The sequence below is a fragment of the Poecilia formosa genome, unplaced genomic scaffold (assembly GCF_000485575.1).
Source record: "Poecilia formosa unplaced genomic scaffold, Poecilia_formosa-5.1.2 Scaffold33, whole genome shotgun sequence".
NCBI lineage: Eukaryota > Metazoa > Chordata > Actinopteri > Cyprinodontiformes > Poeciliidae > Poecilia > Poecilia formosa.
In genome coordinates, this window is record NW_006799972.1 from 1,558,780 (window position 1) to 1,571,204 (window position 12,425).

At 40.2% G+C, this 12,425-nt stretch overlaps 1 protein-coding gene and 1 long non-coding RNA gene across 4 annotated transcripts in view; one reads left to right on the forward strand and one right to left on the reverse strand.

The window, feature by feature from the left end:
* Window positions 1-5,205: 5,205 nt before the first annotated feature.
* LOC107835964 (uncharacterized) lies at window positions 5,206-8,455 on the reverse strand. Its single transcript, XR_001661808.1, has 3 exons — window positions 8,347-8,455; window positions 7,191-7,290; window positions 5,206-7,086 (listed from the first exon to the last, which is right to left on the reverse strand). It is a non-coding gene; the product is annotated as an uncharacterized LOC107835964 (long non-coding RNA).
* A 37-nt stretch (window positions 8,456-8,492) lies between these two features.
* LOC103136532 (elongator complex protein 4-like) overlaps window positions 8,493-12,425 on the forward strand; it is a 66,060-nt gene continuing 62,127 nt past the window's right edge. For all 3 annotated transcript variants that reach the window (XM_016670376.1, XM_007549817.2, XM_016670377.1), the window contains exons 1-2: window positions 8,493-8,718; window positions 9,279-9,314. In XM_016670376.1, coding sequence (XP_016525862.1) covers window positions 8,508-8,718; window positions 9,279-9,314 — 247 coding nt within the window. In that variant the 5' untranslated portion in view covers window positions 8,493-8,507. The remainder of the gene's footprint in view (window positions 8,719-9,278; window positions 9,315-12,425) is intronic.

A 12,425-nucleotide genomic window follows, 5' to 3' on the forward strand; every position in this document is an offset into this window, starting at 1 on the left:
AAAAAAACTAAAGCTGTGAGGAGTTTCATTTCTGGAGGTGTGGACAAGGTTGTCACAGTTGGCCTACCGCTAAGATGGCACATTCTTTAGTGTTTCATTCTCAGGGGCTGAGTGGCCAGTTCACACCAGAAAACTGTCCCGCACTCTGACCCTGTGGACGATGGACCTATCAACACCTTGAGCTCAGGTGATGGACAAACACAGAAACTGTGACACATCCAGCCAGGCAGCCTTGCCCCGTCTACAACCACGTCCCTGACTGTGCTGCCATGATCATTAGAGCTGTTATCAGCTCCTGTCGGCACCATAGAAACACAAAAACACCCGGGCACACTTACAGCAGCCCTGCAAACACTGTCATTTAAACACACAAGGAATAGGTCTTCTGAGCAAACATCACAACCACTTTTGGGTTATTGACTTTTACTCAACCCGCGGGATGAACTGAAGAAAGCAAGCCAGTATTTACACACTGTCCAGCAGGCTCTATATGTAGAAAAGCTCTCGCACACCTGCACATACACAAACAGGAACTGTATAAGGCTGGGCTTAGATGTTAGCGCTTGCTTCAGTCACTTTCTTTTTTCTCAGGCTGCTGTCCTGCTAGCCCTCCACAGGGTAAATAAATCTTTTTCTTCATCTCTTCTATTCCTTCTGTCTCTTTCCTTCTTTCTCTCGCCATGTCTCCTCTCCCTCCCAGGGTATTATTAACCAAAGCAAGCAGAGCGGAAACCAAAGTTCCAAATCCTCAGAGCTCTGGGAATGACTTCCCAAAGATGGACAAGGATTAGGACCCCCAATTTTTCCCTTACCCCACCACCTCCACCCCCTGTTTCTCTCCAGGTTCCCAACAGACCGGGTGTCAGGTGGCTCTGTGAGTCCTGCCAAAGGTGTTACCCCTAATCCCATTACCCCCGCCACTCTTCTCTCTCTGTGTTATACGCACAGGTCCCTCTCATTCATTCCAACCGCATTTCAACTATTAAACTCTCCATCTTTTCTTTCATGTGTCTCTTTGGCCTATTCGCCATCCTTTTTGATCCCAAAAAGATAGACTCCATCCTCCTCTCACTTCCCCACAACTTCTTCCCTCTGTTCCACTGTCACCCCTGACAACCCTGCGCTTTCCAGAAAACACTGAGAATAGCAGGGCTCAAGCAGGTGAAGGAGGATATATAGATACCCTGCATGGAACCCAAAAGAAAGGCCCCTTTGAGGTTCCAGCATACTTCTATATCTTCTGCAAACTCAGTACTTCCCCAGCTGGTACAACAACACCTCTGGCCCTCTAATTCCTCTGTTGGCAAGAAAGTGGACTGAAGGTTAATGTGAATCTCTGTTCTGCGCTATAAGGCAGCATGTTCATGCCTCTTCCTCTTACTCTCAGCTTGCTTCACCTGAATTTCCATCTCTGTGGTACTGTAATGCACTCTTAGACATGATCTCCAGTGTTCACCTCCTTCTGCTAGACCAGGGATCAGGAATCTTTGTTAGCACTCATTCACAGAGCACAGTGGACAGCCTCCCATACAGCTGCCCTCATATCTCTATTTCATCACGCCCCCTCCCCTCCATTCCAGCATGCATTCATCATAGGTAGGGATTAGGAGACTTTGCATAACCAGATCACACGGCCACTGACTGATATCAAGAGTCCATATGCAGCCGCCTGGTTTTCTGAGTCCCCCTCTGTCACTGATAGTGTGTGTTTGTGTATGTGTGTGTGTGTTCATATGCACGGACAAAAGCATCACCTGCATGTTACATAGAAAGAGTAACATATGAGCTGAAGTTACTCTTGGGACTGAGAGTGAGGTGGACATACACAGAGACTTCTAATTAAATATCTATTAGATCTAATTTCCCTCAGGCAAAGAATCAAGCACCAATGCTATCTTTCAGCTCGAATACCCCTTGCATATTTGTGTGTGTGTGTGTGTGTGTGTGTGGTGTTGGATGGGCAAAGGGTATTAGTCGCATGTTGTATTACAGCTGTAAACTAACACAAAATCTCTCTGCTAATCCTAGATTACAGGGCAAACATGTTCATGAGAAAACAACAACAGGAGAAGAAAGTCAAAGGAGCCGTCCCTGCAGAACCATCTGTGACCGCTGGCCTCCCGCTGTCGCCTCGCAGCGCTGCAGTCAGGATGAGAGGGCTATTTCAAATGAATAGTTGCAGATGGAATTATATCATTGTGTGTTTGACTTTGTGATCCTCTTATTGAGGGAACCCAAATTCATTCATTCATTCAAGCAATCAAAATCATCAGAATGTTTTCAATGCCCAATGTTATATGCCCACTTTGCGAAAATGCTGGTAAATAATTTGCTCCATTAAGAGTGGTTAAAAACATTTGAGGATAGAAAATAATTGGTGTTTTTCTGTCATTTGTGTTAAGGTGAACAAAGAGATACCTGTATGTAGAAATACAGGAAGGTGAAAAAATTGAGCAGTTTGGGAGTTGCTGCCACTAAACTTAAATTGTGAGTTAATTGGAAATGTTTGATATCAATGTATTTGAGTCCAGTTTTATGATATTTATAAGGAAAAGGCTTCATATTATGACTTGGATTGGTGAATGTTAAATCCACATAAGTAAGTCTTAACAATTTCACTCATTGATCAATTGCTGGTTTTCTTTGAGGTTTGAAATGCCTGTTGAGATTTTATCTAACCAGCATTAGCTGGTTAGATAAAACACAAGCAAAACATGCACTGTGGTTCACTTGATAGAGTCAATAGTTTTACATCCAGTGGAATAAAATCAGATGAGAAATAATGATGGTCAAATGAAATAATTCTAGACTGGCAACCTGTCTAAGATTTACTTGTTTTCTTGCATAATGAATGGTGGAGATAGGTGTCCTGAACTTTGTCTGAGGTTGATCAGATTTAATATAACTGATGGGAGGAGGGAACTCAAAAAGACTGGATGCTGAAATTGAATCAGAAGTTGTTCCAAAAAAGTACTAATCTGTGGTTGTGCAATCATGTTACTGTACTTTTTTTGGTGGTTTACTTTTCTTTTGTTGATGTCCCAAACAGATATGTATTTTTTAGGCTGAATTGTACAAGATAAATGTCACATTAGATCAGAGGTTCCCAAACTGTGGGGCGCGCCCCCTAGGGGGGGCGCCGTGTCATTGCAGGGGGGGCGCGGGAAGCCGTCTGGATAAAAAAAAACAACAAAAAAACATGAACACTGTCTGCGCTGGGTTTTTACCTTAGAATGGCCAACTCTCTGTTATTCCTATGTCAATTTAATACATTAGAGGCTTCCACACTTCCCATATTTGTGTCCTCTGTCACTTCTATCAGCAGTTAAAACTGTTTAATCCGTTGTTAACATGTTGTAACCTGTTTTTCCGAGCCGCCTTTAAACGCAACATGAGCGCTACGACGCTCGCGCTGGGTTTCCACCTGTGAAGGAGACCTGCTGCTGCGTGCGGAGCTACGTAGGTTTGTGTTAGAATCACGGCAGCAAACCAGCAAAATGCAAAGAACTTTTCACAGTTTTTCCCTCCAAACTAACTGACTGAGTTGAGTAAAGCTGTTGGATGCAGGTAATGTTAGCTAAAAGATGACTAGCTAATATCAATACTGAAACTTAAGCTTAACAAGTAGCTTGTAGGCCACCGATGTTGGTGTCTATTTTCAGCTACGTACATTCATTTTGCCCCCAAAAAAGTCGACCCCCCTCCCCCGCGTCACACGCGTCTTCAACCAGACAGCCATTTGTGATCCATAGGGGGGCGCAGAAAATATTTGGAAACCACTGGGGGGGCGCAGAAGAAAAAGTTTGGGAACCACTGCATTAGATGTTGAAAATGTTTTTAAATATTTTTTATCTAAGTTTTCATATCACAAAAACTTGCCATTTAAACGGGATGATTGAAATAAATGAAAACAATAGGAAGTTATTAGCTTTGATTAAATTAATTAACGGGCAACAAAACCTGAATTTTCACTAACGGATTAGCCAATCAGACACCAGAGATGATGAATGGAAAATCTACAGGCCAACTGATTGGACCCAACTGTGTTTTCCAGTGCAATTCTTTGTAAAGCTAAAGACAACAACTACTGCAGGAACTTACAATGAAACATAGTCAGTAACCCACCAAAAGTGATACCTAATTAAACGCACATCATTGATGCCATAAGGAAATAGTCAGAAAGGATTTACCTCTACTGGTCTCGAGAGGTTTGACCCTGCCATGAGTGAGTAGTGTTAATTGATATACATGACCAGTCTATTAGGACCACAATGCGAATTTCAATCCAAACAGCACACAAGGGCCTTGCAGCGGACTTCTTACACAACCAAATTAGGAAAACATAGGCTGAGAGAGAACTGGGCAACAGGGGGGCTAAGAGGCTTATGAGCCCCTTGTCAGATATTCTTCTTCTCCCTGAGGATCACAGATGGAAGGGAGTCTGGAGAAGCAGCCACACCAGAGTGGGGACGAATCCCACCTCTGATGTCTTTCTCTGGACAGCAGAAGGCAGGGGAGGGTGGGGAGCGAGTCCTGTTGCGCATGGCTTGATTTGATCTTAATGTGAGACATAAAAAGGAGGAGCTTTGGCAACAAGGGGTGTGTGTGTGGAGGAGACAGAGGGGATGAGGGGAAGTTGTTTCAACTATCAATGCAATCACAGTTAATCCTGAAGATTTAAACACAGACACCTGGCTGGATGGGGAGTAACAGATGTAAAAGTCCCAGGACGGTGTCTGTACAAAATCCCCGTCCCTCCGGATCCTGCCTTCTATCAAAGGTTTAATTGAAAAGACTGATCTCCATATTGCTCTTTGTATTGTTGCTAACGGCAACGCAGCCGTGAAACAGCTGAGCGAGGTTGCTATTTGAGGAGCTCAGAGTTTATACCTACAATCAAAGGGTCAGTCAGAGCAAATAATAGCCAAGTGATATGAATACAACTGCTGCGAAGTGAAAGGAAGTGCGGGCTGACACAGTCCCCAGCCAATTACATTCAGTGGAAAGTCAGTCACTAAGCCTTATTGTATTGACCACAAGAGATTGTGCGGTGCCGGCTCTGTGTTGAAAGAATTCAGAGATCTTATCTGTGCTTGTATCAGATTTACAAAGGAGTTTGGGTTATCCACGGCCCCGAGCTCAACACTAGCTGCTATTTTTTAATACTGACTAGTGAAAGACATCTTAGCTCACCCACAATTTTTAGACTGCAGTTTTTTTTTTTCAATTCTACAAAAGAACATGTTTTGTATTTTGATTGTTTCTGGATGTGTTTGAATATGTCATATGACTCAAACAAAAACATCTGAGAAAACCAGACTGAAGCAATTCAAACTATGGGAGATAGAATAAATGAAAAAAAGGGGAGGGGGAGTAATCGTTTGATAAAATTAACCGCAAACACAACCTGCCCTGTGCTTATTGTGCATGCCCTGTTAGACTATTGCTTTTCTTTCAGTGCTAACAAAACAAATTTGGTGCATGCCGATAATAATCTGGCATCCTCTGGACGCAAAAAGTTAGCACTCCTTACAGCAATCCCACACCGATGGCAGAGCAACATTGCAGAAAGCAAAACAGTCAGACCAGGAAAAGGTCTGACATGTTATGACTGCTGCTATTATTTAGCTCAATCAGATACAGCAGCTGACATAATAAGAGTAGAAAACATACCTCCCCGCTAGATCCTGATTTGAAAAGGTGTGTTATTTTTGTACGATTACTCAAGCCTGTTGTGGAGACACCAAAAATATTTCTGCACAGTAAAAGTCCAGCAGAGATTTGTTAATCAGTCTCAATACTGTGCAGATTAGCAGAAATCCCTGCCCTTATTGTTCTGCTGAAGCCAAATCTCCTTTTCAAAAATACAGGTCAGTTAGAGCATCTTATTTGGCTCGTATAGTCTCTCCACAATGCCCGGCGTTGTCAGTCATGATATATTCCCTTGGCCTCCTGTCAACATGCATAAGTCTCAACAGTGCTGTCAAAACAGCAGGACTGTCTCTGCTCAGAGCGTTTGTAAAGTGAGCAGTTGGGCGATTGCTTCCTTGGGAGAATCACAGCATCCTGCGATCCTACATGGCCTCTGGCCTCTCTGCTACCCAGAGCTTTTTACAGCTGTCTTAAGGATGTCACTGATCAGTCTCGACTCCAAAAGAAATGTTAGTGGAATATGTAATGTTCAAATTCCACTGTGGTTGTCCTAAATAGCATATTTTGGAGGTCTAAGAATAAATAAAAGTAATTTTATGCATAATAATCTTTGTGGCTTTTTTTTGTTTGATACTATTGTAGAAATAGATCCAAGATCTGTTCATTGTCTTACACTAAGCAAAACCTTAATTGAATCTCAATCCATTAAGCCATTATCTTTAGCTCACTCTTGATCAGATCATGATGGTAGCAGGTCCAACATGCAGTTAAATACTCTCCATCTCAGGCTGAGCATGTCCAGGCCAGAAGAGATACATAGTCTCTGCAGTGAGTTCTGCGTCTGCCAATTATTAGCTCAGGTGCCAGAAAAAAACCTCCAAAGTGAAGCACCCAAGAGACATCTTGACTGGATGCCCGAACAACCTCTGCTGACTCCTTTTGATGCAAAAGAACAGCAGCTCTATTCCCAGCTCTCCCCCAGAACACGGAGCTGCTCACCCCATCTCTAAGGGTGAGCCCAGCCACCCGACAGAGAAAGCTTATTTCAGCTGCTTGTATCCAGGACTTTGTTCTCTTTCTCAAGATCCATTTTACCATCTGTGAGGTCAAGGACAGAGATGAACCAGTAAGTTGGGAGCTTTGCATGTGGCTCAGCAGACTGGAACAGCACCCACCTTACCGCAGACGAGGTCTCAGTCTGTCTTCCCATTTTCTTATTTCCTTCTCCATTCTACCATCACTCAAGGATAAGACACCAAGATACCCTCATCTCAGGCACCTTGCACTCGGCTGCAAACTACTCCAGAGAACAGTAAAGATGGTCACGATCTAAACATGCCAAGAGAACCGCATCAACTGCCAAAATCAAAGATGAGACCCTGAAGTTCCAAAACCTGAGGCCCTCCTCTCCAAAACTATGTCCTTGGAATCTGTCTAAGAAAACCAAAAACACAAGTGGAATATTAGACGTGTTCTAATATATTTCACCAAGAGGTTGATGAATGAAGTTTTGATGTTTATGTATTACCTCTGCATACCTCATTATCAGCTCAGTTGCTCAGTAGTTGTCTCCTTAGAGATTTCTTCTGTTTTTTTGCTTGTTATACTTAAATGTTTCAGGTCCTCAAGCTAAATTTCCTATCAAACAGGGTGTAAATACAAAAATTGACTGTCACTTGTGTAAAACATAAATTGAATATGATAAAATAAGTTTTTGAGGACTTAAGTTAGGCCTGTTGACTGTTGGAAACCAAAAATCTCTTCAAAAAACTGTTCAACAGCATTAAATATACTAATAGATCTAAAAAAAAATTGTTAATACTGTTCTTTTGTAAACACATTAAAGAACAAATGAGAAACAATAATTGACAAGCCCCGTGCGTGCCAGAAAACCACAGTGTCAGCTGTGATCCACAGGAGACTAAAATACATTTTTTGTCCATTGATGTGAGAGAGGGGTGCAGATTTTATGGAAGATGCGTGTCGCAGTACATTTGGGGTACAACTAACAACATTTCAGAAAAAGAACATCATTCTGACTGTAAAACATGGAGGTGTTAAGTGTGTTGGAGGTTACTTTAGGGCCTGAGTGACATGCCTAGTTGATGACTCATACATTCTGTTCTTTACAAGAATATTATGGACAACAATGTCTGGACATGAGCTGACCTTCAGCTCAAAGAAACTTGGGCTACTCCAAATGATCCTAAGCACACCATAAAGTCTGTGAATCTCCCCATATTTTATATTTTCTTGTGTGTTCTAAAATTCCTGTTTCAAAATAGGCATATTTTACTTTAAAAGCAAGGTATTTGACATCGATATTTATTCTTCTTCTTAGTGCCTACTTTACCTACTTCATTAAAAATAATTTACTACAAACAACAACAGTAATAAACCATTTTCTGGGCGAATATCCCAAATCAAAACGTTTTTCTTAAATCGAATTGTTCTGAAATCCTCTAAAAAATTTCAATGTTGTTTTTTTAACCTATTAATGAACTCTCTATAAAATAAACACAGATTACCGAAATCTTTTAAGCACTAAACGAAAATGACTATTTTCTGTGCAAAACCTGAAGTGAGAAGCCACTTTTAAGCCCTGACTAGATTCCAGGAATTGCCACGAACGCATAAACTCAACATAATTTAAAGCAAATATTGATAAACTTGCAGCAGCAGCTGTTAACTTACAGATATCTGTGGATCTTTTCTGATTATAGCTCAACGCTGAGTGTGACCATGCAGTCACAATAACAATTCCAGCTTCCCCTTGACAGCTTCCTGAAACAGCAAAGTAACAAACAAGATTGTCATTGGTCGACTTGCCCCGGACTTTTCTTTGATTGGATAACATGCTCCACAACATTGACGTCATCAGTAGCAATATGGCAGCTCCCATGAACAGTGTGGGTAAAACCTCAGCTGACCGTTTACAGGCTAATTGTACGAGCTTTCAGAAGAAAACAAGGAGTAAATTGATCTCTATACCCGGGACGAGACCTTCGGTCCAAAACGGACAGCTCTTAGTTTCGACCGGTGTCACGTCGCTGGACTACCTGCTCGGTCAGTGTCCCGCTGCTGCACAGGCTAAAAGCCGTTATAATGCAATGTTGGGCAGAGTGAATATACTCAACTGCAAACAAACCTTCACATTTTCAACACATCACAAGTTAAAAGCATTAATATGGATCTTTGTCGGGACCAAAACTGCTCGTATTGCATTATCCCTATCTCTTGCAGAGCTTTTTTTTTTTTTTTAATAAAAAAAAAAAGGTTTCATTGTGGTATTTCTCTCGCCAAACTAGTGTCATGAAATATTTTTTAAAACCCTTCTTATGGAGGTTTTTATAGATAGATATATAGATAATTTATTAGTCTCCCATAGGAGAAATTTATCCTGGAAGCAGGGCCAAAAACTGCAGTACAACAATAAAACGAACATAATAAAAACAACAACAACAACAATAAAAGTAAATAAAACCACAAATGTCAGATGCTATACTGTGGAATAATATAATCAAGACGCCGTCCAGTCCCTCACTTTTATATAATTTTTTTGGCAACAACAATATTCGTGTATATATAAAGATATTATAATACTGTTATATTTTCTTTCCCTACAGGTGGTGGATTAGCAGTTGGTACAGTGCTTCTCATTGGTGAGTCTTTCTCTTTACATTTTTCAAGTAGCCAATGTGTTGTCTACAGTCTACACATTGTGTTTCTTATTCCTGGAAACAATGCGTACTTTTTAACCTGTTGTAGATTTAAAAAAAAAACATTTTTAGCTTTGTTCAAGGCATTTAAAAAAGATAAAACCTTCACTTAGCACTTCAAATAAACATGAGCTATAAATGTGTTTGTCTTTGGATTGTTAAGTATTTGCAATAATTTATATAGATTTTTTTTTAGCTGGAAGTGAAATAGGCTACTCACACCAAAGAAGGAACAGAGTGTAAATAGAAATATCCTTTACTGTACAACAGTAGAAAAATTTAGGATCTCTGTCCGTATCTGAAATGTTAAAAATTACATTTATGCCTTAATGTGTATCTTAATTCATTTTATATGGTAGACCAACATTGTGAAGGACATACAAGTAAAATGGGAAAATATACATGATTTTATTTTTTTTAACCAGGGAAACATATAAAGTGCTGCTTGCATTTGTTTTGAAGTCCACTGAATAAATGTTTTGTAGAACGTAATCTCACTGTAGTGGAAGTAGGAAGACTTTTATATCTACAGACTGAAATTTTTAATGTCAACTCTCCAGTTTGCAGGTATTAACAAATAATTTAATATTAACATCAAGTGAAATTTGGTCTGGACTTTGGACTATTCTAAACTTTGGAACTAGTTGAATGAATCTATTATCATTGCAAATAATGCCATTTCACTGCTTACACATTATTCAAGTAAACGAGTTCTCAAGTGACAATATCCTGCAGAACCTCTGCAGAATTTTAACATGTTGAGGAGGGGGTTAGACCATATGAGTCAGGTGTGTTGGTGCAGACACATTTAAAACCGTAATGACACTGAGAAGCAAAGACTGGAGCTGGACATACATTAAGTAGACATTATGTTGTTTGTTCAAGTTTCATCCTGGCCCTTTGTGTTACACTTGGTTGTTTGCAAAGAGTTTTATGACTAAGGTTTGATAGATCCTTATAGTAAAGTGTCTATCCCAGACAGAAGATATGCACATTAGTACATGAACAATTTGCTAATTTGAGGATGAAAACACATGGAGTTCAATAGAAATTCGAAATCATAAGAAAAAATGTAATATTTCATAATTCAGCAAATGTATAAGAATGGATTTCTTATCCATTTTTGATAAGAAACCCGAGAATGGGTAGGAAAAGCATTGACATTTGTTAGTTTGAACAGGGTTATAAAGTAAATTTTAAGACTTTCAGACTCCATTAAACCACAGTGAGAGGTATTAAACAATTTACAGTAAAGAAAAACGCAATAGTGGTGAAGCTGTGACTCAGCAAAAATGGTATCTAGTTAGATAATTTCAAGGCAAAACCATTGCTTTCCAAATAACTTAAAGATTTCTTTAAGTGACATGTGATGCAACCGTCACAGGTTCAAGTCCTGGCCTTATGACCTTTGCCGCTTGTCTTCCCCCTCTTTCACGACCCGCTTTCCTGTCATTTCATCATCAAATTAAGACCATTAGACCCAAAAAATAAAAATAAAAAACAAACAAAAAAAACATTTGCCATCAAAACCATCTTGATGATCCCCAAAATCTTTGGGAAAATATTCTGTACACTGATGCTACAAAAGTAGAACATTTCGGAAGTCGTGTGTTCCATTACATTTGGCACAAAGGTAACACAGCTTTTAGAAAAAGAACATCAGACTTACTGAAAAGCATGATGGTAATGGCAGTGTCGTGGTTAGAGCATGCTTTGCTACATCTGGACCTGCATGGCTTTACGTAATCAACAAAACCATAAATTCTTAATATTGTGAAGAAGAGTGTTTGACAACAAGTTTGTGATCTTAAACTTTGGCCCCTTAAGTCATTTGGCATACCAGTGATCGGAAGCACATCAGCAAGTCCACCTCTTTGTGGCTAAAAAAAAAGATAATAGGACAACAAATAGGTTTTGGAATGATTTAGTCAAAAATCTCATGAAGATGCTGTTGGATCCTCATAAACCGAATGTTCAGGCCCAAAACCCTCCATTGTCATCGACAACAGCAGAAAACAGGGGACAAACAATTTCCACCAGTTACTGCAAATGCTTGATGGCAGATGTTGATCAAAGAGTGACACAACCTGTTATAAGGGGGCAATTACTTTTTCATATTGTTTGAAGTGCTTTCTACTCTCCTTTTAGTAGCCCCTTATAGCTACTAAAGGGGCTACTTTGATTTGATAATCAAAGTTATCAAATGAATACTTTGATAAGTATTCATTTTCATAAAAGTCTTTAAAACCTCAGCAACACATTGGCTCAATTCCTACAACCTAAATTGGCAACGATTTAGGAATCATCCACAGGCTCTGCGGTAAGTGTGTTACTCTCAAGCAGACTGACAAATGGACTAATAAGCTGAAGGTCTCCCGTTAGAATCCCAGGTGTTCACACTTTTCGGTTGCTTCTTCATTAATATGCTCCTCTGCAGATGTTTTATAGAAGTTTTCAGAATAACATAAATCGCAAGTGGGTTTTCTAGGGGCTTAAATGTCTTCCACTGTGTTATTATTATTATTATTATTATCATTCATTGTAGGCTAGGCTATATGCACTGGTGGACAGTGAGGTTAAGGTAGTCATGTTTCCCCTTGAAGCTGTAATTTGTGTGTAGCCAAGGCCTATACCAACTGATGATATTGCTTTGCCCTTTAATTCATCCCCCCAATCGATGCAGGAGTCAGTGATTACACACTAATGCGTTCTTCCCTTCCATTTTGTGAATCAATGTACGGTTGGTTTCATCTGGTAATGAGAGACACAGTAAAGGTGAAATGCGTGTGTGTGTGCGTTGAGCACTCTCTTGTGTTTGTCTCTGAAAGAGTGGCATATGTGCACAATGTGTGTGTGTGTGTGTGTTTTCTGGGTGGAGTGGGGCGGAGTGTGGGGAGTTTGGAGTGTGTGTTTGTTTGTGTTGTGTCGTCTGCTGCAGTCTGCCCCTTTAGCTGTGATGGCCTGTTTGTGAGACACAGACATAAAATTATCAGACTGGTCATTGTCTGCCTTTGAAGTGTCTTGAGCTGTCTGTCCTGATTTGTCACCCAGAGG